Source organism: Perissodus microlepis, chromosome 13, assembly GCF_051167445.1.
Source record: "Perissodus microlepis isolate ML-2025 ecotype Zambia chromosome 13, ASM5116744v1, whole genome shotgun sequence".
Lineage (NCBI taxonomy): Eukaryota > Metazoa > Chordata > Actinopteri > Cichliformes > Cichlidae > Perissodus > Perissodus microlepis.
Window position 1 is genome coordinate 16,429,329 of NC_140473.1, and position 25,850 is coordinate 16,455,178.

General features: G+C 42.0%; 1 protein-coding gene across 3 annotated transcripts; it reads left to right on the plus strand.

The window, feature by feature from the left end:
* Nucleotides 1-762: 762 nt before the first annotated feature.
* efemp1 (EGF-like fibulin extracellular matrix protein 1) lies at nucleotides 763-24,233 on the plus strand. Of its 3 annotated transcripts, none has more exons than XM_084948627.1 (11): nucleotides 763-3,382; nucleotides 3,987-4,090; nucleotides 4,240-4,285; nucleotides 4,475-4,723; nucleotides 18,204-18,326; nucleotides 18,415-18,534; nucleotides 19,739-19,858; nucleotides 19,985-20,104; nucleotides 20,884-21,010; nucleotides 21,100-21,292; nucleotides 22,340-24,233. In XM_084948627.1, exons 2-11 carry the CDS (start codon nucleotides 4,010-4,012, stop codon nucleotides 22,499-22,501), a joined length of 1,341 nt encoding a protein of 446 aa, XP_084804753.1. In that variant the 5' UTR covers nucleotides 763-3,382; nucleotides 3,987-4,009; the 3' UTR covers nucleotides 22,502-24,233. The 3 variants fall into 3 exon arrangements, with proteins under 3 accessions (XP_084804753.1, XP_084804754.1, XP_084804755.1); XM_084948628.1 differs by having other exon boundaries at nucleotides 763-3,372; XM_084948629.1 differs by lacking the exon at nucleotides 763-3,382 and having other exon boundaries at nucleotides 3,985-4,094.
* The last annotated feature ends 1,617 nt before the right edge of the window (nucleotides 24,234-25,850 follow it).

Here is a 25,850-nt window from a genome sequence, read left to right on the forward strand (position 1 = left end):
TGCAGGCAACTGTGATGGTGCTTTATTTTCTCACAATCACCTGGAGAGATTCTGCAGTTTGTCTAATATTCCTTTAAAAAGCAGCCCTAAAACTGTGTCATTGTTCCATCTTTCTCCTTATATGAATAACAATGCAAACTAAGAAAAATTCTGTATTGTTTGAACATTTCACAAATCACCACATTGTTTACACAAAGGTTGGCCCCAAAAATGTCCACCTACCTGAACCTGTGATCAAAGTAGGTTTTGCTTTCTAGCTTTGGGTGATGATCACTGCACAACACAACAGATGTGGGCATGCGATAGTTTAGCTTAATCTTTGTATGCCTGACTGTTACAAGTCAAAACACTTAGTGACTGGTTAAAAGAAGAAAAAAAGGGGGCAAACACTGAATTGCAGTGCTGAATAAGGGCCAACAGGTGCAGTCCACCTGGAGGAAAGCGTGTTTCACACTTTTCCTCTTTGATGCTGTGAAAGCTGAATGCTCAGTACAGAAAACCACCACTCTCAGCCTCAACACTAATGCACACAATAACACCCTTTAGATTTAAGGTAATGTAATATTTGGCACATGCATTCTTTTCTTCATTACTCCTACCTTCCCTCCTGTCCCCTCTATGTACCCCTCCTCCACCTCTGATTTTCTTGTCTCATCCCCTTCTCCTTGTGTTCTGCTGTGTTTTGGTGAAATCTCAGCTGGCAACTGTGAGTCGTTCACTAGCTGCTCTCACAATGGCCTCTGGGATTATGCTAAACACAGCGCCTCGGCTGCTCTGCACATCGACCGGCGTCAACGACGCCCTTTGGAGCACACAGGAAAGAGATGGAGGACTCTCAATGAAGATGTCACTGCAATTACACAAGCGCATTTCACAGACACCCTCTCTGTCTGCTCTTCCTTCTCTCACATCCCCCTTCCCCACTTTTTAAAAATTTCTTTTCGACAGTCTTTTGAAGTGCAGCCTCATCTCTTGCAGCTCTTTCATAATGCATGCCCATTTGGAATTTGCATGAATTCACTTTCCAGATGCTTCTGCTGCCATCTTGACTTACGATGATGTGTACTGTACAGTATTGGCTATTGTATTATCATAGGATGAAAAGAATAATAATTGGCTTGTTGTTATGAGTTTGGGTTATTTTGCATTGCTCCTCTCACCACTAGGACGTATTGGCGTGAGATCAAAATGTGTTGTAAATTATTCAGCTTCAGCTACCCCTACACTGATGTCGGAGTGAAGGAAGAGCTTTCTGATGTGGATGATACTGCATCAGGAACTGATTGGCTAATGCTCATTGCCAACAGTACCTGATGCATTGCCTTCAGCATTGAAAGAAACGTCACAAAGTGCTGGCTTCTATATTTTCCCCTGGAATAATATTCTTCTGGTTTATGAACTCAAAATATGGTTTTAAATTTGATTTTTTTTCTTACTTTTTTTTCTTACTTTTTAAATGTGGAAAATAAACAGATTCTTAGTAGTTTTCACACAGTTCCCAAGAATGAATGTGTGTATGTTTGTGTGTGGGTCCATGTATATTAGTCACCACTGAGGGCTGGGGATTAGGTAATAATGATCACAGAGATGTTGTGAAACTCAGAGCAGTACTTATGTTAAGCTGAGGGCCAATCTATCACTCTGGCATTTAAATGTATGTTTATGTTCATATAATGTTCCCCTCTTGTTCGCTGGAGTCCAAACGGGATACCTGCATCAATGTAGGTCATACTTGTTTTTAGCATGTTCTCTTTTAATGCATTTGTGCACTGTACTACTTAGAATAATACTTTTGTAGTGTGTGTGTGTGTGTGGGGGGGGGGGGGGGGGGGTGTATGGGTGGGCTTTTTGACTTCAGTAACATTCACAGGGAGACTTGGTCACACCTAGAGATCTAACCAGCTCAGCCTCGCCTCTGTGATTTACAAGCATGACTGTCTAATTTTGTTCCAGTGAGGAACAGGACCAAAGGGAATGTTCTCTCATCCTCTCTTTCATCAGTCTTGGATAAAATCTTCTATTAATCTCTATAAACGGTTTCAAAATGCTTCTTACTAATGAAATGTCTTATCTCACTGTTTTTGTGCATGTGTTGAATAGCTTACCAAGTACAATAAAATTCTAGTGAAGAGTAAAACATTTTGTACAGTTATTTATTTATTTCTTTTTTGATTGTCCATGTTTGTAAAGTTGTGTGCGTGCATATCCTAATGTTTACCCCAATGCATTATTATCTGTGAACAAATCAGTAGTTCTGTGAAAAGACCTACTGGAAATAATACAGCTCTTATATGAACATCTTAATGTGATTACATGACTCCTATAATTAGTTTCTTGAGGTTGAGGAGAATCTACTTTTTTTTTTTCAAAAGAAAGGAAGGATGAGGATGTTGTGCCATGCAGAATATATCTTCTATTCTTTTATGAACACCCTCTAAGGAAAGGGTCTAGGGGTCAGCATTAAAGGGGCTGGTGCCAAGTCCATTTTAGCCCTGCTCATATCAGCAAGCTCCTGGCACACATGCATGCGTACATGCACACAAACACAATCGCTTGCTGTCTCTTCCCCCATGGGAAATCCCAGCAGCCATGCCAATCCAGCAGATGTTCCTAAAGCGCAGGCATCTTGTAAACACCATGAAATGTATTAGAGGCTAATGTAGTGCTTGCTGACAGAGTTCTTCAACACAAGATTTGATTTTACCACCTGCTGCTCACACATTCTGTACATAACACTGGCACTGAGGTCTCACAGGATGAGAGGGGTTTGCATGTGACAGCCAACAAAGTAACTGAGGCTCATTTGTAGAGTAAAATACAGAAATAGTTTAGGCCTCTACAAATGTAATGACTTATAGCTCCACATTGGCTCAGAAAAAAAACAAACTAAGAAATGAAGGTGATACCGCTATGTCCTTATGTGTATAATATGTTATTACATGAACACAAACTTTTGCATGTAACTTAAAATGTGAAAGGCATTTTTCTTAATGAATTTACAATCAAAAGAGTTTTAATAGATGACTGGCTGATGATAATAATACCGTATTATCTGTTTTTCTGAGAATATCCACTTCCCTCACTGTACATCAGTCTATAGAGGGAGCCACTGAAACTTGCTGATGGTTTACTGCACCCCGGTGAGAGAAAAGCCCGGAGTCAACCTGCCCGGTACACCGCCCCCCAGTGTGTCATACTGTACTAACCGCATGTTCATCATTTAAGCGCTGCTTGCACTCCGCCAAGCATCTGACATCCACTGCACCGTTTGCACGATAAAGGCCACCCTGCTTCGCGCACAGTCGGACTTGCAACAACAAAGACGCCGGGGACGTTTAGCTCGGCTTGCCGGGAGAGTTTGGATATCCGCAGGTAACTACAGGTATGTAGCTAAGACATCACGGGATGACGAAGCACTTGCACACATCGTTCTTACCAACAATGAAATCAATTCATCGAATGTGAAAAATGTTAAACTGTTGAAACAAGTGAGTAAAACTCCGGTGGCACTTGTTTCTCTTGCAGTTCGCTTGTTTCAGGGAGTTGTCCAGTAACAAGTGTCAGGATCTTGAACTGTGATGAACAAAGCAAAATCAAGAATAGACACGCACCGTTACCGTGTGATTAGGCAGCTTGTGTGAGGAAAGACGTGTATTTGGCAGGTACAAAATATTAATCAACCCGAGGTCTGCGTGACTTCATTTTCATAACCCCGATTGGCACAGAGGGGGCATGTTTACGCACGATTTTTACGCGTGTTACGCACTAATCCTTTAGGAAAGAAACGACAGAAAAAACACTCGGTTGAAGTCGCAGATTTACCTGGAGCGGTGCCAACATAAACAACACGTCAGCAGGGGGAAATGTTGGGACTCGTTGAGTAATGCCATCAGTAATGTTATAATTGATACTAAAAATCGTAGACATGTCAGGCAAAAATGGTCCTGCACACTCAATCCACTTGACGTCTCCGCATCCCGTTACAGTACTTCTCCGACGTTTGGTCGACATGCTGGGGATCTGTGTGTGTCTTTGTGCGGTTTTTGCACATGTTCTCTCTCAGGAGGCTGAAGAGCCGGTCTCTATTACAGTGAGTAAGCGTACCTTTTTTCTACCTGTCAGTCTGTGTTTAATACAGCCTGACATATGCATGCTGCTCAGTTTTTTTCATTTACTGATGTACAGCTCGAGAGTTCCTGAAAGGATACTAAACAATGCGTTGTTGTATGTCCTTCACAGTGCACAGAGGGTTATGAGTACGACAGAGTCAGAGAGCAATGTAAAGGTGAGAAATTACACATTTATGTAGCTTTTTATACTCCTGTTTTTTTAAAAACGTTTTTCCATGTAAGCTTAATGCAAGTTGTACTTTATCCAAATACAATAACAGCATAAATAGCATATCTGCAATCTTTCTTTCTTTCTTTCTTTCTTTCTTTCTTTCTTTCTTTCTTTCTTTCTTTCTTTCTTTCAGACATTGATGAATGTGCCTTGTATGACGACGCATGCAAAGGAGGGATGCAGTGTATCAACCACTTTGGTGGATACCTCTGCCTTCCAAAGAGCGCTGTCATCTATATTAGTAAGGACGGTGAGCAGGTGCCGTTGCCGGACAATCCTGTCCCTGCTGTCCCACCAGACCAGCCTCAGCCCCCGAGGGGTCCTTCTCAAAGCATTCGGTGCTCACCAGGACTTGCTGCAGATGAGCAGAACTTCTGCAAAGGTAATATCAGCAGCCCAGAAACTTTTCCCCCTCTCTCCCTGTACAGATATATGATTATGGGAGGTACCATGAAAAATTGGCTTCCTTTTTTGTTTTAAAGTGCTTTACAGCAACACATGGTGTAAACACACGGTTATCTCAGGAAGTGGTGCTGACATACTCCTCAAGAGAGAAATTGGCCTCTGTCAGCAGCACTAGAGGTGTAACCATGAAATAAAGTCCAGAGGTTTAAAAAGGATGGTTGCCACATTATTTTCAAGAGTTTTTAAATCTTCCAGAATATTATAGCTCTTTGTCCTTTGTGAGACAGATTACATCCTAAAAATATAGATACACTTTCAGCCACCCCCCTTTTTCTAGCTGCTGTGTTCTGCAGTGTAGTGGCAGAATTGTTTTTCAAAGTGTTTTTATCTCCTTAAAAAGAGTAGTATGCTCTTTTTACACTTGGCAGGGCTACGCAGGTATTTGATAATTACTTGCTAACGACTTTAGAGCCCCAGTAAGCTGAGAGCTCAAAAGGTGAACTGTTCATCCATCTGTCTGACAGTCATCAACAGCTTAACTATGCATAGCTGCCAGATGTGTTGCAAGCTTCTCATTTTTTTGTTGTTTTTTTTCCACTCTGATGTCATGTTTTCAAAAACCCTTTGGTTGCTCGCAGCGTGATGTTTTTGGCCAGAGTTCAGCTTCTTCCTTAAATTCTTCTTGTTTTGGGTGTTGAAGTCCTGCGCTTCAGGGGGAAAATCAAGCCGCTTTTGTAAAATTCTGGTGAGCTATGTGCTCACATGTACCCCTTACACCTACAGTAGATATCCCCTGCGCCTTTACTAGGTTGTGATTTTGGTAGCTGCGCAAAGACTGCATGGGTGTGATCTTGTGTTTGAGAAAAACTCTTTGATATTCTCAAATAGGGAGTGGTGGGAGATTCATTCTTTGTCTCACTAACACACACACACACACACACACACACACACACACACACACACACACACACACACACACACACACACAAAAAAAACAGTGCCCTTAATTGTTACTTTGTGCCACACAGAAGAGAGAGTATATTTGAAATCATTTGTAACCCTATACAGTACATCTAGTTACCATCTGTCTTAATGTGTGAGAGTTTAGTGGAATAGACGCACCTTTATAAATCTAATGCAAAAACAAAGTGCAGTAAAGTACAGTACATGTGTTCAGTGATTAAAAACTCCTCTCACCATGTGGTGTGTGGCTGTGTGGTGAGGTTTGCGGTCGTAGCGCTCCAGTGAAAGTAACAAATTTGATTTTACACCTGGGACAAAGATATGTGTGAGGTGCTTTATGTGTTTCTCTGAATTGGAACCCAATTAGGGTTTATTAGAGTGTAAAACATGGCAGCATATCAGTTAAAGTAACCACATAAGCGAGCTGGCATGGGTATAATACCTATTCACTGGTGAGCTGTTTCAGTGCATGGGCTAAACAATGATAGGCTGTTGCTGTCAGTGTTATTGCTTTGAAATGACTGCAGTTTTAACTGGAAGGCGTCTCATGCTGTTATGTGGGCGTATATTTTCACTGCTCGAATGATATAATCCATGTTTACATCAGTCTCCAGTTTCTCTGTCATTACAGTTAACAGAGCTACAATGAGCCAATTGTTCTTGGACACAGAATTATCTTTTCTTTTTTGCACCGCAGCAGCCTTTCTGAACAGCTACGTACGTATCTTGCTACCAAAGGAATTCCCATTAGCTTTCAATGGGGGGAAACCTCAGTGTATCAAATAGCGCTTACATCAGGCTCCTTCCCTGCAAACTCACCACTCTGTGGAGGAAACCTGGAGTGCAGAGTCAGGTAGGGCAAAGGGGACGATGAAAGGCGGACACTGACTAAATAACCACAGAAGTGCCGGAGCACTGACCAAGCCAGGTTGCACCAGCGTCATGGGTTGTGCAGCTGCTTGCTGTTTCAGTGACTTACTGCTGAGTGTGTGGCGAATAGCAGAGAGGTCAGCTACCAGCGCTGCAAAAAATGAAGCCAATTTTCCACAGCGCAAATTAAACTGGAAAAAAGAGAAAAGCTTCTCTTAAGTGCGTTATTCTTTATGCTGATTAAAAGCAAAACAGACCACAGAATATATAACACTCTTCAACCTCGTGTTTTTGTTTGATTTGCAGCTTGAGCAGTCATCCCTGTGCGGAAAACTGTTTGCAAAAGGGGGCTATAAAGCCCTTTGGTCCCGAGTGAGAACAGAGGCTTAAGCGTGTGTTGTTGTTGTTGTAGTGACACAGTGTAGGGGAACTTGACACCTTTCTCCAGCCAAGCAGAGAAGCTGTGAACCTTGACTATATGTATGACAGCTTAATGATTCCTCACGTTTCCACGACCTCCACCCACCCTCCAAAAACATACAACATACATTCACTTGTGTACCCCGCCAGGTGATGCCTCCAAGTGAGATCACTTCCTCGGACAAATGACAGCTGAATCAGTCATAAATCAGGAGAATAGTGTGAAGCTCTTGTTTCTAGATTCTTTAAAGCGTACTGTATGACAATAATTCAATACAATTCAATTCAATTTTATTTATATAGCGCCAAATCACAACAAAAGTCGCCTCAAGGCGCTTCATAGATACAGAGAAAAATCCAACAATCATATGACCCCCTATGAGCAAGCACTTTGGCGACAGTGGGAAGGAAAAACTCCCTTTTAACAGGAAGAAACCTCCGGCAGAACCAGGCTCAGGGAGGGGCGGCCATCTGCTGCGACCGGTTGGGGTGAGAGAAGGAAGACAGGATAAAAGACATGCTGTGGAAGAGAGACAGAGGTTAATAACAGATATGATTCAATGCAGAGAGGTCTATTAATACATAGTGAGTGAGAAAGGTGACTGGAAAGGAAAAACTCAATGCATCTTGGGAATCCCCCGGCAGCCTACGTCTATTGCAGCATAACTAAGGGAGGATTCAGGGTCACCTGGTCCAGCCCTAACTATATGCTTTAGCAAAAAGGAAAGTTTTAAGCCTAATCTTGAAAGTAGAGATAGTTTCTGTCTCCCGAATCCAAACTGGAAGCTGGTTCCACAGAAGAGGGGCCTGAAAACTGAAGGCTCTGCCCTCACAATACACCCTCACAGTTTAGAAATCCCAGCTTAACTGCATCTTCAGTATAATCTTTGACAGATAATTATACCTTATGTCTTTGCGGGTTGTGTTATTCTCCTCGCAGGTTTTAAGTTTACATACTTTGGCTGGTGCCTATTTATTTTTCATCTCTAAATTAGATACTCATGAGCTGCAGTATGAAGCAACATGCCACTCCTGTTTACCTGTCTGGTTTCTTGAGGTCATGTAGGCCACATTACCACCTACATGCCTGACTAATTTCAGCTTTGCCTGTACGCTCTTCACCTGCAGTGGCCGGAAATTTTTCCTAAATATGTTCTATTAAGGCCGTTAAGCCCCGCATGACAGAGAACTTGTGTATTTTTCCGAACAAGGCCAAGCGCATGCAATAACATTTTTCCACACAGATGCAATGCACTTGGGAGGAATATCTCTGGAATGTTAGCCGTGGTTGTTTTTTCCGTTTGCTCCCATCTTTTGTGATGGTAGGAATTACTCACCACCTTGACAGATAAGCATCGGATCGATCTGCGAGGAGCAGGAATGCAGGGAGCGGAGCGAAGAAAGAGAGCCCAGCGGTTGCAAAGCACAGCGTGACGCTGCCAACAGGCTTCACTATTTGACCTTTACAGTTAATTCCTACAGTTCCACTTATTGTTGGCTCATCCTCGCATTTGCAGTTGATGATACAAGCCCCAACCATGAGCCTTTGCCATGCCACGGACAATGTAAAAAGATGTGAAGATAAACAGATTGCTGTAATGCTTTTCTTCTTTTTTTCCTCCTCAGGAAATTCCTTTAGATGTTATCTTGTTAGTGTTTGTTTCCTCTCCAAAAATAAGCGACAGAAATTTGGAAAACGTTTTGTTTTTGTTTTGTTTTTGTATTTTTTTCACAGAGAATGAAGCCTTCAACTCTAAAATTAAACGGATACAGTATACGCCAGATGCTAGATTAAAACATTATGCAGCAATTTTGATGCTCAGCAGGAGGACGCTGGATCAAACACAAAAGATTTGTTTAATGAAAACATACCCGCTTTTGTTTACTCAGGCAGTAAGACACCTGAAGCACACCTTTGTCCCCGTTGAACCTATCTATTACCAGCAAAGCTCATACCTTCCACCTGTTCCCAGACTCGTGATTTGCGCTCGTCTGCACGATGCTGCTGTTCTAGCGCCCTGTGATTTTACTGCCCGGCTCTTTTGCACCTGTTACACTGCAGCTGCACCTTCGGGCTCTTGAACTGCACATGCTTTCTGGGTCAAAAATAGTTTGTTGTTGCGATAGATTAGATGGGTGAATTACCATGAAATTTGGTACAGACATTTTGCTCCAACTTCCTGTCAGGATGAGCTGTAATAACTTTGGCATTTCTGTTACAGTTGCAAGTGTTTCCTGCATGTACAGCCTTACAGAATTACAGAGTCAGGCTCTAAATGGATTATTTAGTGTTGAGCCATTGAATACTTTATTCACTTCATGTTAGCTTTATGATTATTTGTATATTACTCTGCAAAGGTCTTGAGCCAACCCTCATTTCTTAGTATTTTCCTAGAAAAAAAGGAAATAGGTGCTTTTTGTTCTGTTCTCTGCCAAGATGATCCGACACGGCTTTAATAATGTTCTGGGGAGGCCAATCCATGACTGGTTGTGTTCCACTGTGTGATTTTCTATCTATGTATATTTATACTGCATTGCCAGTGTATCTGGAATCATTGTCATTCTGAAAAATAAAGCTGCTGCCAATCAGATGTTTCTCAGATGATATTAAACGGTGGACCCAAAACTAATAGTACAAGATTCTTAACACCATTGGATAAAATCCAACCCCAAACCACGACAGAGTCTCTACCGTGTTTAACAGACAGCTGTAGACATTCACTGTTGTATCACTCTCCTGACCTTCATATATATTCTTTATCTGCTTGCATAGTGCTGTATAGAGGGAAAATATGACTTCTTCTGGAAGTTGAGTGACAACTGAAGTCAATTTGTTCCCTAGAGATGAGATCAGTCCTCCAGCTCATGTTACTGCTCTACATTGGGCAATATCCTGGATATAAGCTCAGCGAATCAGCACCTGGCTATTAAGTAAGAAGTAATGTCAGAACTGAAATGGCAAAGGCAGTTTTGAAACCATGAAATACTGTGTCCACCAGAGAGATCTTCCATGGCCACAATATGTGTAAGCCAGGTAATTTATGTGATCTGCACAAAACTTTCACAAGTTATGTTTCAGAGTCAGCAGAAGTGACTCAGAGATGCTCGATTTCTGACAGTTAAAGCTCACTTTCCATTAGCAAACGGTGCCAGGAGGCCTGCTGATGTTGCAACTTCTCAGCTTCGGATAAATGACACAAAGCTCCTTTAACACTGTTTCTATTTCTCGATCATAGAAACGATTTAAACAGCTACAGCCTTAGTTTTGTCCCCCCTTTCTCCATGAAAAATAAACACATGGAATCTAAAAATACACTTTGCAGAATGATTTCCAGCCTTTCTATCTTTTAATGGGTATACCATGGTGACAGTATTTCATCAGCTTCCTTACGCTGCCAGAGAGTGTCTTTCAGCCTCTGTGAATATAATCAAACCATCATGCAGGCAGCCCTGTTTTTGGCCTCAGCCGTGTTGCTGTACAGTATGTTGTTATTGCTTATGGTTTGCTACTGGCTCCTTGCTGCCATCACATCAACAATGGCAGAGAGGAGAAAAGGGGGAAGCAGCTTTGCCGTGCCTCCTCGGTGCAAGCGCTTAATGTTGTTGTTATTATTCTCCCTGAGGTCGGTGCCTGTCCAGTGGCCAGCTGCTTCCTCCTCTGATGTGCTTACATGTGTTGATCTTTCCGTTTACCTCATGATGGAAAGGGACACAGGGCTGCTATAAATCACTTCTTCGCTCTCAGCTGGTTGACACTCACATGCAATCGCGAGCCATGTTTAACGCACTTTTTCTGCTTTTCTTTGAATGATCCTGCTGTTATTTTGAACATGTTTTTTTCGTTTTTGCAGCTTTACTCCTTCAGTGTCGGAAATTACCTTTAAGGGCTGTAAATGACTGCAGCCCAGCTCCTGGCATGTCAGGCGAGCAGAGCGACTGATCTTCGCGCTGAAAAGCAGCAGAATTGCTCAGCACTTCTTTTTTTTGGTTGTTTTTCTAGACATTTTCAGAGTAACAGGAAGGATTATTATCAGTAGGGAATGCGGCTGGCACACTGGACGGATTTTCAAGAACGTCAAGAGCGTGCCCGACCTTTACAAACGTGTGGAACAAACTCACAAATCAGTTAGTGAGTGTCAGCATGACTAAAACTCCCGTTTCTCCTGAACAATGAGAGCGATGAGAGGGGAATCTTGGGAGTGGTGCTATCAGCAAGAGCATAGAAATATTTCATGCCCTAATACGGATGAAAATACACGGAATATATGATTTTAGTGTCTTGAATTCTTTGATTTCTTATCTGCTTTGTGTTTGGACTTGCTTTGAAAGGGGAACACCACCACTCCCATTCGTCCTGGGGTTGCATTCAAGCCAGCGATAGCTGCATTTCACACTGCATTGCAGAGAGAACTATACACAAATGAAACAATGTGCCGTGCAGCGAGGGATGATATTACAATAGATGGTGTATGACATGCTGATAAATCTGACATTGTAAAATTTTATGGGCTATTAACATCACATGTCTTGCCCCCTGCTTGCCCAAAGATTGAATTATCCAATAATCAGAGGGAAACAGAGATGCTGTCCAACAGCAGGATGGCTCCAACTGTTTTGTTTTTTGGATCAGCTCCTGCTTTCCATTGCAGTGGTTCAGTGAAAACAAGATTAAACGCTCTCAAGTGATAATTACAACAAGCCCTATCATGTCAGTATAAATCTGGAGCACGCCACACATTGTTCTGAATTCAAGCCAAATAAATTTTAGTCCCCCATTTTGGATATATATTAATTCCCCCCCCACTAAAACTCATATATACACCTTTTTAGAGTGCATCGCTCCATTCCATAAAACATGAGCAGCTCTAAAAAAGGCCATTTAATGAGCACCTCAAACAGGACCTCCGATGCACGCACACCCACTCATCCATTCATCCATAAACACACACATACACACACTCACATTCTTTGAGCTGCCGCCATTCCCGTTACTCCCCCAGCTCCCACAAGGCATTTAGAATTAATCTCCTTGAAAAGCAAGGAGGTTTTAACTCTGACATCACATATGCACACACGGCCATAAATCTAACTTCAAATCTTAAAAAAAAAGCCAGTTTTTGTTTAAAAAAAACAAAAACTCCACCCTTTTTCTTCATTCTTTCCTTCCACATCTTCCACTCTCTTGCTGGACAGCCTTATCTTTCCCTGTGATGTTACAGCAGGCTCGCTCTTGGAAGAAACTTGCAAGCTATGTTGAATAAACGTTGACAAAAATCTGACCTCGAAGAACAGTCACTTCTCCCCACACGCAACACATCATCACATTTGATGGCTTGTTGCAGTTTTCCTGTCGAGTGTGCAGCATGGCAAACTGTGGAGACTTTATGGGACCTAGGAGCCAGCCAATGTGGGATAAACTCCCACTCCACCACCACCCCCCCTCCAAACACACCCACACGCACATGCTTACACAAAGTTTTGGGGAACTTTGTATTGGCAGCTCCTTAAAGGTTTAGTGACAAAGTAGCAGTTACCGCAAGATATTCCTGTGAATGAACCTTTGGATTGCGTTCAGCACATATGCTTTTATTTAGACCTCTCCAAGCTTTCTTCCAGGAGAGGGAAGATGACTCTGACTTTTCCGCACACAGAATTTTCATAGGAGCTACACTGTTCACATTCAAACTACTTAGTCATATCCATTTACTAGAAGAGTTCATGGTCTCTACACCTTGCTGAGGAAAATGCTGGGACACAGATCAAACATATGTTCTGTACACCCCTGACACCTTGTTCATTGATTTAGGTAGCCAGAGCCACTCTGACCAACAGTGGCATAGATGTTGCTGGACTCATGCCAGCTAAGTCGCACTAAAATGAGTCCAAATGCACTGATGTAATTCCGGTTGGCAGCAGAACATGAGCAAATGCTGCTATCAGGAGTGGCCATCTCGCCTTGAAGCTGCTGGCACATGTAGAGCAGCTCAGGCTCAGATTTGTCCTGAATTAAGTCAGAAGAAAGTCAACATTAAGTTCAGTCAGAGGTGCTCATTCTGCCCATGAGCACTGGCTTATCCCCTGAATAGGGATGGGTATCGAAAACCGGTTCTTGTTGAGAACCGGTTCCCACTGTTTCAATTCCTTGGAATTGTTTGCCATTTTTGCAAACGATTCCCTTATCGATTCCAGTCGCCCCGAATGACGTCACCACGTTGCGGAGCGTCATTTACCTGGCAGGAAACACGGCGCCTAAGCGGCTCAAACGCTCAAAAGTTTGGTTATACTTTACCAGAACGGATGACAACAGGTCGACTTGCAATACTTGAAAAGTAGATATTTCATTTAAGGGAGGAAACACTACGAATATGCAAAAGCATTTGCTCACAAAACACGCGATGACCTTAAATGAATGTCGTGTTTTTAATTCCGCTCCGGACTCGTGAATCTCAACCCAGCAGCAGCGGTAACGTTTGCACGTCCTCTCCCGTTAATGCGGCAGGTAAATAATCAACTAACAGTGCATATTATGTTAGCGCGATCTGCCTTATTACAAAACCTGCCATTACTGTGCATTTAGGTGACCATGATGAGAGAGAGAGTCTGGCTGGCTCAGATGCTGCCAGTTCTCGCTGCAGTCTACCGGTAGCGTCTCCTTTCAGGCCGGGATAGACAAATGTCACCGAGCAGTGACTAAGTTTGTGGTAAAAGGCTTGCACCCATTTGCCACGGCAGATGCCCCCGATTTTCGGTAAGTGAATGTTTTTAATTGTAGGCAGGGACATTACTGGATATTCTTGTGTAATTGCTACAGAATAATTTATCTTATACTTTGTTATTGCTACAGAAGAATATTTATTTTATTATTTTACAATTACATTTTTTTCCTGGGGACCCTGTGACACCCATTGAAGAGCCGTAGGCTGGATCTCTTAAGATCTCACTGTTGTGTTTGTAAGGCCATGTTACTCCTAAATTTCTATCTTGTTCAAAGAGAAGATATAAAACAAAGTTCTAAGCTAATCGACCTTAGTGTTCTCCTTTTTTTAAAAAGAATCGATAAGAGAATCGATAAAGAATCGAATCGTTAAACAGAATCGAAAATGGAATCGGAATCGTGAAAATCTTATCAATACCCATCCCTACCCCTGAAGTTACTTTGTGAACTGCTGTTATGATTCTAGTTTAACATTTTGGCGCTAATGTCACATTATTTGAACATGAAAGTAGTGCTAATACTGGCTAGCTGCAGTGGTTAGCTTTGTATGGTCCTAAGTCACTTTGATGTTAAATACAATGCCGATATTAACAGGCTTTCCATAAAATATATTTCCCATTAAATACTGAACAGCGACTGCTTTGTTAGTCACAGTGGCTGTTCCCTTAATTTCTTATAATGTTAAACTCTAATACAGTCTCAAACAAGGATCTTTAAGGAACTATTAATAAGAATCTAAGCACTCCAAAATACATATGTAATACATTTAATGTGCCGTGGCAATAAGAAAAAATGGAGGCGCTTTAGTCTGTGGTTTTCTGTCCGTGGCATTTCTGATACATATATGTATACAACAATTATCAATACAACAACATTAACAAAAGAGATAATGTGCTTCATCCACATTCAAAGATGACCAAAGTATACATTTGAAAACCCATAAACAGGTTAAACATTGCATGGAACTATGTGTGTACAGAAATCATATGCACGTCCTAGGACCCCCAGTAAGGAACTACAGACATGTTTGTGCACACCATATAATAGTTATAAAATACAGAACAACATTTCCTTATTTAATCATTGTGGATTCACTGTTTGCAAATGATATACTGTAATATCCAGTAGGCATCCCCTTGGAGAAGTTTCAGTTCAAGTTTGCAGGTTTCTCTACTCAAAGTAGAGTATTTTAATACGGCAGTCTGTAGGTAGGTGATTAACTCACTTTTTGAGCCAGCTTCAAGTGGTCAATTGAGGAACTGCATGTTTCAGGCCTGAATATTAAACCTTTGGGTCTGGGGATGCAGTGTGGACCAATCAGAAGGAGGTTAAACTGTGAACTGATTTGTTATTATTATTTATTAATGTTCAAATGATTGTAAAAATAATGGCATTGCCAGTTTGTGTTTAGTTCTAAGCAAACACAGCTATGCTTTTGCACCTTGAGTGAATCTGTGTGGTGACGTGGCAAGTTGCCATATTTACACGCAGAGCATTTCACTGATATCACGGATTTGTTGATGTCTGGCGGTAGGGTAGCGTGAACACACAAGACTGCTTTTTCAGACTTGTATTGTCTGAATCTATTATATAGCCAGAAGGCAAGGCATTTCCAGTCTAAATGAATCACCAAATACCTCCAGTAAGTAGGTGTGGTTATGAGTCACAGGGACTTGATCCTGGCTTCTGACTGCTGTCTTCTGTCTAAGTAATTGTTGACATTCGTTCAGATGTTTTCTTCATGCTGTACATATGCAAGATTACATTTCCATTATTTCTCTGACACCCACTTCAACCTAATTTTTCTTGCACAGTGTTGCTACTTTGCATATTTACCTGTCAAGGCTCGTAGTCTGCCATCAACCCGCTACTTAGCACAGGTTTCAACAGTATAGCAAGGTGATTGTTTTTCACTCCATCCATCCATTTTCTTGGAGCCTATCCCAGCTGCCACTGAGCAAAAGGCAGTGTACACCTTAGGCAGGTCACCAGACAACCATTCAGCTTCATGGTTTTAGACTTTAGGAGGAAGTCGGAGTACCCAGAGAGAACTCATGCAAACCCCAGCTGGCCGCCAGGTTTAGGCTATATATTGTTCCCAGTATTTATACCCATCACCTTTGGCTCTTTGTGGTATTACCACAAAGATCAAATGTTTACATACATTGCACGTGTGAAATCTTCTGTTCATAATCGGTTGAGTTAGATTTCTTTTACAGGTTAAACCTGGATGCTGCACTAGCAATGACAGAGGCATTGGAATATAATGACAATAGTGTCATTGAGCCTTTGAGTTGGGATATTGGGACAGTATCCCAAAGTGTGATACTGAGCAATCCCGGCACTTGGTTTCTTGCTGACATTTGGTGCTGTTTTCGAATGTCTTTTCCTAGATGTCTTTCAAGCCACATCAGAACACAGATTTTCCAGAGCAGCACTGCTTTCATCTTTGTCCTCTACTAAGTGGGTCAATGAGCATCAATCCTTATGTGTGCATTCCACACTTTATGCAGTTTGCACCTGTTGTCTCTAAGGTGGACCTTTAGATAAGCCCTGCTTTTGTCCCTAATGTACTTCATCCTATCACTGCGCCCCCATAGAGCTGAGAACCTTTCAGCCCTCTTCCCTTTCTTTCCTTTAGGGAGTGAAGACAACTTACCTTCTGTCTGGCTTTTCTTTCATGGGCTCTTGTGCAGCAAATCAAGCCAATTTCTCACCGGCATCAGTCCCATTCGTTGAGGAAGCTGTGGGGCTGGAATATAAGGCATTTGAGGCACTCAGGGAAGGGCATGATCCTCTTCAGGTCTATCACATGAAACATTTCCAGGGAAATATGAGTTGAATTATTTGTTCAACAGAACTTTTAACTGTCCTGCACTGATTTGAATGTGTCGACTGATCATTTATTCTGTTTTTCAGTTGTGTTTGATTTCATCTAAAGGCTGCAGGGAGATTATTAATGTCATGTCTTCTAGAGGACACAGTGCAACTATAGGTTTTTCGTATAGCTTTACACCTTCCAGGCTCTTGTGACTACTGTTAAGTTACACACATGCCAAACAGCAATGCAGTAATAGTACCCTCTTCTTTTCCCTTGTGTGTGGTATTGAGGATAACTGTCTGTCATGCTGTTAAACCAATTCCCAGTGGCTGTCTGCATATGATGGGTTGCATCAGACCACCCAAGAGGCCTGCTGGTGGGCCTCAGAGATGAGAGTATACACCATTGGCATATTAATAGTTTGTGTGCGTGTGTGTGTATGTTGGGAGGTTACCATGAGAAAAGCCTTTTTTAAGCAGATCTGGCTCTGAACTATCCAAAGTTGGAAATGTGTTCGTAGAATCAGCATTAAACGTAGAATCGTCTCACTGGCGTCTCATATTTTGGAGGTTTAATCAGTTCTTTAAAGTGTTATACATGATGTTCAGAACCAGTGGATGTCACACTAGAGCATCGGCCTTAAAACAAAAGAACCAAAACTGAAACTGACTTGGAGCTCTTTTTGTAGCTCTTTATGCCTCAAAATCCAGACAGTGATACCTCTGCTCCTTATCTATGCCAGAAAGGCACTTTTAGCTTTTGTTTCTTCCGTACAGTAAACTCTGGAAAGTCGCCTCTGGAAGCTGAACACCGCAGCCTGCACTTTGCCATCTTCCTTTTACCACACAGTGTGGGAGGTCACGTTCTCATCCTCCTTATAAACACCAGGAAGGCCTACAGTTTCAAGGGAGGCACTCACATGTATTAACATGCAGGTGCGGCCAGAGCTGCTACCAAGACATTAAACAGAGAAGCTCAGATTACAGCTCATGCAGATTGTACGTATGACAACATTTATTTAAGACATCTTGGAGGTAAATGTGGGTTTGTCATTTTTGGGTTTGCGCTCCTGGAATTCATTCTCACCCCCTTTAAAGCTCGCCGTACTTTTATCATCTCACTACATGTGAATTATGGTTTGAGAAACAGAAAGTGAATGTGTTTGGGTCTGTTTTAAGTTGATGGATGTCTGTTGAGAGAGCAAAGCGTTATGGTAGACAGCACATGACTTATCAGTAGAGGTGTTTCTCCCTCTTTCACACACACACACACACACACACACACACACACACACACACACACACACACACACACACACACACACACACACACACACACGCATACGCATGCATACTTCCCTCTTCAAATAACTGTCTTGTTAGTTAAAGATATGATCTGTGTTTTTCCCCTCACCCAGAGCTGCTTGATAAAAGCCGTCTTTATGTAATCGCCTGCTCTCTGTGTGAACATGTGTGTTTATGTCCCTTGTGTGTAATGTGATGGTGTCAGTGGTCACACATTTTGCTGCCTGTGGAAAACACTTTACACATCACAGAGCTCATGCGGTCCAGGCACGTCCCTTTGCTTTGTCTTCCATATGTTCTTGTATAATCGACTGCATGCAGCTTTGTCTCAGTTTGTCTGTGCATGTGTGTGTGTTTTTTGCAGACATAGATGAATGTGTGACAGGCAGTCACAGTTGTGGTCCCGAACAGGTGTGCTACAACACCAGAGGCTCCTATATGTGCCAGTGTGCTCAAGGCTACCAAAGGAATGGAGACCTCTGTGTCGGTAAGTCTTTATTATATAAAATGCTTTTTTATGTGATTTTTTATTAACTGATTTAAACTCGTTCTGCATGACTCTTGTGTACCCCCAGACAGAGATGAGTGTGCCACGACCCACTACTGCATGCACAGGTGTGTGAACACCCCGGGCTCATACTACTGTGAGTGCAAGACAGGTTACAAGCTGGTCAGCAACAACCACAGCTGTGTTGGTAAGCCACTGAAAATCCATGCTGTGTGTGTGTGTGCATCGTTTTCTCATTTGCAGAGGCATCAATATCAAGACTTTGTACTTTTGTAATGTATATAATAAAGACTATCAAGCTGACCTTTAATAGCACTTACAACTATGGCTACTCCTCCAGATAATCAGTAATCAGTAGAGGTGGCTCGGGCATCTGACCATCTCCTGGCTGTCTCCTGGGTGATGGTTTTTGGGGATGTCGTCCTAGAAAGACGACTGAAAAGATTACATCTCACAGCTGGCTTGGGAACACCTTGGTGTGTGTGTGTATCCCAGAAGAGCTACAGGAGGTGGCTAGGGAGAGGGAAATCTAGCCATCTCTGCTTAGATTGCATTGCTGCCCCCTTGAACTGGATGAGTGGTTCTTCTAGACTGATCAATTTAATAGATGTTTAATATAAATATACGGCTAATAATGACCTAAATAAAGTTAGGTAACTAAGTAGATGTGAGTAGAAGAATGTTAGCTCAAGAGTTAGCTACCAAAGTCCAGTGTTCACACTGACTGGGTTTGTCTCACTCCTCAGTTTTTTGACATGCAGACCCTTGGAGGAAGTCACCTCAACCAAACAAAAGGTGCATGTGCTATCAAGCAACCTGAATCCACACTGTAAATCTCCTAAAGTCAAAGGAAGCTGTTGACTGTGTCACAGAGATGTTTATCTCTGAAGCATATTTAGGAAACCTGTGACTGGCTGCCAGCTCCTATCTATGCAGAAACATGTGTATGTGATTTAACAAACACACATACGCAAGCTGAAACATGTGTAAGTCTGTTTCTGTTGAGCGTGTGCAACAGTGCAGACTGTATCGGTCTTTCTGCCTCTGTTGAACTGAACTGATTTAGTGTTTACAAGTTTGTGACAGTTCATATCTGCTATCTTCTGGGAAATTTCCAACTCTGCAAAGAAAAAAATGGTCAGCTTATTAGACAGGTTATGAAAATTACTTGATTTGGTAAAAAGGTGTCATGAAGTGTAGGATTGTGGACCCAAATGCAGTCAACACAGAAGGATAGTTAACAGACCAAGACAAGGTCGGGTGGGAAGAAAGCACTATTTACAAACAAAGGAAAACCAGGAGCCTGGACGCTGGAGGGTAACAACTAGAAGGTGAAGATAAGATTGTGTCCATATACTGTACTCTTTGTAAAACCCCTTCTTTTGTTTTAGATGTGAATGAATGTGATGCAGAAAGCCCCTGTCATCACCACTGCTACAACCTGATTGGCTCCTTCCTTTGCCAGTGTGACCAAGGCTACGAGCTGGCTCAAGACACGGTCTCCTGCCAAGGTGCACACACATGCACACTACAAGCATAAATGTAACCATCCACATGCAAACACGTTCCCGGTTGTTAACGCACACTGACTTGTTGTACTCATTGTCTACTTTTGTGTGTGCATGTTTTCTGCGCAGATATCGATGAGTGCGGTTTGTCCAGCTACATGTGTCAGTACCAGTGTGTTAACAATCCAGGAAGTTACTCTTGTGAGTGTCCACAAGGATATCAGCTCCAGGCAAACCGGTTGTGTCAAGGTATGGCAGTCCGCCCCTTTCCTTCCTCCCATAAATCAGTTTTTTATTTACTTTTTGTGTTCATTCGTTTATTATCTATCTCATACCCCGATCTCTGTTTTCCAACACAACAAACTTCCTCTACATAAACTCTTTGAGGATAACTGCTGGTTATTCTTCCTGTCATCATCTGTTTAACCTCTAAAGCAGACCATAAAGCCACCAGTACTGTCATGGAAAGAATGCCGAGGTTAGGCAAGGCAAACGCACAAACTTCGTGTTGCCTCGCTAAGCCACCTCTGTGAATTTATATGCATGATGTTGGTTTCTTGAAGTGGATTTATTTGAAGGTCCGGCATGTTCTCAAAGGGAGAGCTGTTATTTTTTCCTTTCCCCCTCAGTCAGGTGCAAGCTTTATAGATGGAGCCATGAATCTAGCCTGTTGTGTCAGAGGAACGTTTTGGTGATGAATCCAGGTTGCTGTGCCAGAAATAGCCCTGCGGTTTGGGGCACACTTGATGGCTCCATTTTCATGGTACTGAACGGAAAGAGCTTTAGTTAGAGCTCTGTGGGGTTGCACAAGGGGCTTCCCTCCCTTATGGATCTGCGGGTTCCTTCTTCTGTGTCTCCACTGCCAAAACAAATGCTGCTGCAGCAAAAAACAAAAAACCAAACCTCTTGTACATAACCTGAACTTTGACTGTGCTTACACAGTTCTCTTTCAAAATGCTTTGAATTGTTATCCAACTGTTTGACTTTTCACTTACTTTTCTCTCTGTCTCTCTTCCAATCATCACCAGACATAAATGAGTGCGAGACGGGAACCCATAACTGCCAAGATGATGAAATGTGCTGGAACTATTATGGAGGCTTCCGCTGCTACCCCAGAAACCCCTGCGAGCCACCTTACACCCAAACATCTGAAAAGTCAGTAAACGTCACAGGCTCTTTTGATTCTCTCTCATTTGCACAAGAAGTTTCAAAATGTTTGTCTTAATTTTTGTGTCTGCTTGCAGTCGCTGCATCTGCCGGGCTCAGACTGAGTGCCAGGGTCTCCCACCATCAATTGTCTACAAATACATGAGCATCCAGGCAGAGCGGACTGTGCCAGCGGAAATATTCCAAATTCAAGCCACAAGCATATATGCCAACACACACAACACTTTCAGGATTAAATCTGGGAATGATGGAGGGGAGTTTTTCCTTCGGGTATGTTGATGGGGAAAAAAACAAAACAAAAACTGGGTAAAATAATTGTTACGATGCCTGTTGGCAAAGGGGACAAACTGGAGAACCTACAGCCTCCCTGATGCTTAGCAGCATCCACATTGATTGTCACCATCAGTCATCATAGTAACTAAAGCTGGTAGAAATTAACTACATTTTTCAGTCCCTAATAGTCACTATTAAAAGACATACGGTGGTTTGTTTTAGTCTGTTGAACCTACTGTACACTCACTGGCAACTTTATTAGTTTGTGCCAAGAAAATACTCCCCACACCAATACAGCACCAACTGGCACAGGGCATGATGGATCACTGCATTCATGTTGTTAACACCAAATTCTGGCCCTACCATCTAAAGCAGGGGGTGGGGAACTCCAGGCCTCAGAAGCCGATGTCCTGCAGGTTTTAGATATCACCCTGGGTCAACACACCTAAATCAAATGATTAGTTCATTACCAGGCCTCTGGAGAACTTCAAGACATGTTGAGCAGGTAATTTAAATCAGCTGTGTTGGATCAAGGACAAATCTAAAACCTGCAGGACACCAGCTCTCGAGGCCTGGAGTTCCCTACCCCTGATCTAAAGGTTGCAGTAGAAATCAGGACCCATTATACAAGGCAATATTCCTGTCTTCTTTTTTCTACTTTTAGTGAGTCTGTGAAAACTGTAGCTTCAATTTCCTGTTCTCAGCTGATAGGAGAGGGACTCAGTGTGATCTTAAAAAAGTTAAAAAGCCGACTTTCTTCAAGGTTTGACATGTTGTGCACTCAGAGATACTCTTCTGCTATAAGTGGTTATTTGAGTCACTGTTGCCTTCCTCTCAGCCGGAAATGGTCCGGCTAGGCTATGTGCCTACATGCATTGTGTTTCTGCCATGTGATTGGCTGATTAGATAGTGCACAAACAAGCAGTTAAACAGGTGTACATAATAAAGTGATTGGTGAGTCTATATTACTAATGTAAAACTGTGTCAAAAAAGATACAATTTGCACTCACATGCTAACACACGGATTGATTGTACTTTCTGCAGCGTTCCACCAATGTGAGTGCCATGTTGGTGCTTACCAAGCCATTGACGGGCCCCAGAGAGTACGTCGTGGACCTGGAGATGATCACTCACCATTTGACCATGAACTACCGCTCCAGCTCACTGCTGCGGCTCACCATCATCGTAGGGCCTTACGCTTTCTGAGCGGCTCAGTTCCCAACAGCGCACACAAGTCTGTAAACATGGCAATGTAACACAGCAGATGCCTGTATCAGCATAACATACTTTACATTTTCATATACATTCAGTATATAATATAGGCTGCCTCAGCCTCAAACAGCAGCACAGCAGTTCCAGTTGCTCAAGTCAGACCACCTTCTGCTATAACATGACCACTGGGCATCTTTTTCTATCAAGGTGTTGATTAAGAAAGCACCAATCTTAAAACGTAGTACTTTTTCTTTAGTATTTTGAAAGATTAATCATTTTGACATAGTTTTGGAGTGCTTGAAGAATAAATGCAGTGTCTTCCCCATATTGTGATTGTCTCACCTTCCTGAGAAATCAGGAACAGAGCAGTGGCACTAAGGAAACGAGGCCTATAGGACACACAACCTAAACCTGATGGGTTTTTGATGGAGCTGCAACTTCATATATCCCTTTGTTCAAACTAGAATTGCTTACAATAACCAGTGTGTGCCTCATTTGTAAGTAAGAGAGAAAAATCTATAGAAATGTACATGTACACGTATCCAGTATGAGCAGCTTTTGACCTTGTAAATCACATCCTCTGTTCTGTTAATTGTTAGGGGTTAGTACTGCTGCGCCCCGCTATTTGTGCAAGTTTCTGTATAGTTTGCCTCATGAGTAATAATTTCCAGAGGAGTCCAGGAACAGTTCAAAAGTGTAAAGGGAGGGAATTAGCCTGTAAGTTGAGAGAATACTTAACTTTATGTTACAGCAGGCCTACTCGTACAATTTACTCCCAGGAGTTAAGTCATGTACATACCTAGGTAACAAATCAGTGTGCTGACGTGTGAGAGGGTGTGAGTGTGTGTGTGTGTGTATGTTTGTGTGTGCGATTGCCTTTGTTTATGCATGCAAGCAAATGTAAGTGTGAAACGCAGAGGGGATAGAAAGGGAAAGAGTGAGAAAGAGCTTGTTCTCTGCCCCCGGGTTTGGTGGTTGTGGTCGAGCTGTTTATGCGTTTCTGTGATACCATCCTAACAGCTTTCGGTCACAGAGGCAATAACAGAGGTTTTTGAACTCGAGAACACGTACAGGAAATGACAGTTTTCATAATACAACTTGGCGAATTGACCACTCGTTGGTGCCACAGTGATCCTCCAGAGGAACAGCTGGACTTTCTAATGTCAGTCCCAGTCAAAGAAGTCAGGCTGGCACCAGGCTGGCTTGCGTGATAAAGATAATTACAGTGTTTTGCCCTGTAGCTGGTTCATGTGCGACACAGGGGGATTATTAAAGTGTTAATACAATGCCACCAGACTTTTGGCAGAATGAGAAATCTTTCACTACCTGCTTTGCCTTTTATGATTCCACGTGTCCACTCTGGCTTATTGCTGAAACACTATAAACTGTAGATATACAGCACTGAAAACCGCATGGACAATCACCATGTTGTCACCACGCTGTAGGTATAGAAAGTTATCCAGCTTTTCCTAAAACCCTTTAATGTGGTTTCAGCAGTGATCATACCGTAGTGCCTTAGAGGTATAAACATGAAAATGTAACACTAATCTTATCATTTATGCTGTCAAAAGAAAAAACAAGAAAAATGTTAACTTTCTTCCATGAGATGCCTTAATGTTTTTTTTCTTTTCTATTTAAATTTATATTTTGTCATATGTACCTTATATTGATTGTACTCTGGAGTTTAAAAGTTATATTGTTGAATAAAATATGATGTATAAATTGGGTCAGGTTGTTCTCTCTTTTTTTGCCCAACAGCACAGAGGAACGGCTTTAAGATGTGTGAAAACTAATCGCAAGAGTCACGCACCAAAGTAAACATTTTCTGACTTCACATATATTGTAATGGAAAAAGCAGCGGCTGGATGAAATGCTCTGCTGCTCCCCTCGTGCTTTAGGGAAAACGTGAGGATGATTTCATCTGAATTTAACAATGATAAATGCAGTGAACATGATGCCATAGCCATCATATCTATCTTATTTAAGGAGATCCAGAGGGGATACGGTAATATGCTGTGTTGAGTAAACGTGTGCTCAGGGAGGACTGCGAAGCCTGCACACACAAACACACACACATCGTATTTAGATGTAAAATTGGTTGGGAGGGGTTTTATGGTAAGTTGTTACTCAATCACGCTGCTGTCTAGAGCTTTAGTCAGAGCAGCAATGGGACATGTAAGATGATACATGATGTGTCATTGTTCCCCAAACCCCATCTTTAGCTCCCCACTCATTGGAGTTGTGTTTTTGCTGTACATGCATGATTCAAAAACATTGCTCACCCACTTTTTCTGTGACTAAACCGGAGCTGAACCTCATCAGAAGAGCAACATATTCAGGTTCTTGTTCTTGATTAATATTTCACTCAGGGTAACAGTGAGGATAATTAACTTAATCTCCTTGCATATAGCTAGACATTTCATTAATCACTGTTAGATTTATTGAACTGATCAAAGCCAAAGCCACTGGCTGAAGATCACACAAAAGGAAAAAAGTCATGAAAGTTCACCAAGTTTGTTATCCTTTGTCATCTCCTCCATACAATATTCCAGTGATGCAATAGCTGCCCCCTCTTTCTTACTGTTTTTTCATAACTTGTTTGCCACACTTTGGTCTCCTTAATACCAATAAGTCAGGGTTTGAATAGTTTTATTTGAGAACTGTTGCTAACCTTATGCATCACTCCATGGCCTTGATTTACTATCCCTTAATGTTTTACTTCCAGCATGATAATGCAAAGCAGAAGCACTCAGTGAGTTCAGTTGTCTTCCCAGCCTCTAAATCCACCAGAAAGCCTCTGAGCACAAATGGACAGCTGACAAAAATGTAGAAATTTTATTTCAAAATATATAATAAATTTATACGGTTGGTTCCATATCATGTGATTTTGCGACATCTGTAACACAAAGAACTAAAGGTGTTTTAACAGCAAGAGAGTTTACATTGGCTTCCAAACATGTAGCAACAATAATGTGTTAGCAGCTGTAAGTCCGCTATGTTCATAATACACGTTTTTTTTTGTTTGTTTGTTTTTTCATTGATGGCACAACAAGCAGAAACTTCCAGCCTTTAAAAGCCACTGATGAACAAAAATAAAACCCCATGTTATAGACTTTATATAAAAGATGGATACAGCCACATGGTCACTGCCATCTTGATTTTTTAAAGTCAGACTAAACTGGACCCCTCAGCAGTGTTTTGTGGGTGATGTTGTATAGTAACTAATATAGATATGTGTGGCATAAAGCTAGGGATGTGGCTGTTTTGAATGACAGGTGGGCTGACACCGGCTGCTGAAGTCAGTTTCTGTCAGTCTGCTAGGATTCACCTTTACTGATTCTAG

Coding starts and splice junctions, on each gene's coding strand:
- efemp1 (XM_084948627.1), top strand. CDS start 4,010: ATGCTGGGGATCTGTGTGTGTCTTTGTGCGGTTTTTGCACATGTTCTC. Junction 4,091..4,239: donor AAGAGCCGGTCTCTATTACA/GTGAGTAAGCGT, acceptor TGTCCTTCACAG/TGCACAGAGGGTTATGAGTA. Junction 18,535..19,738: donor CAACAACCACAGCTGTGTTG/GTAAGCCACTGA, acceptor CTTTTGTTTTAG/ATGTGAATGAATGTGATGCA.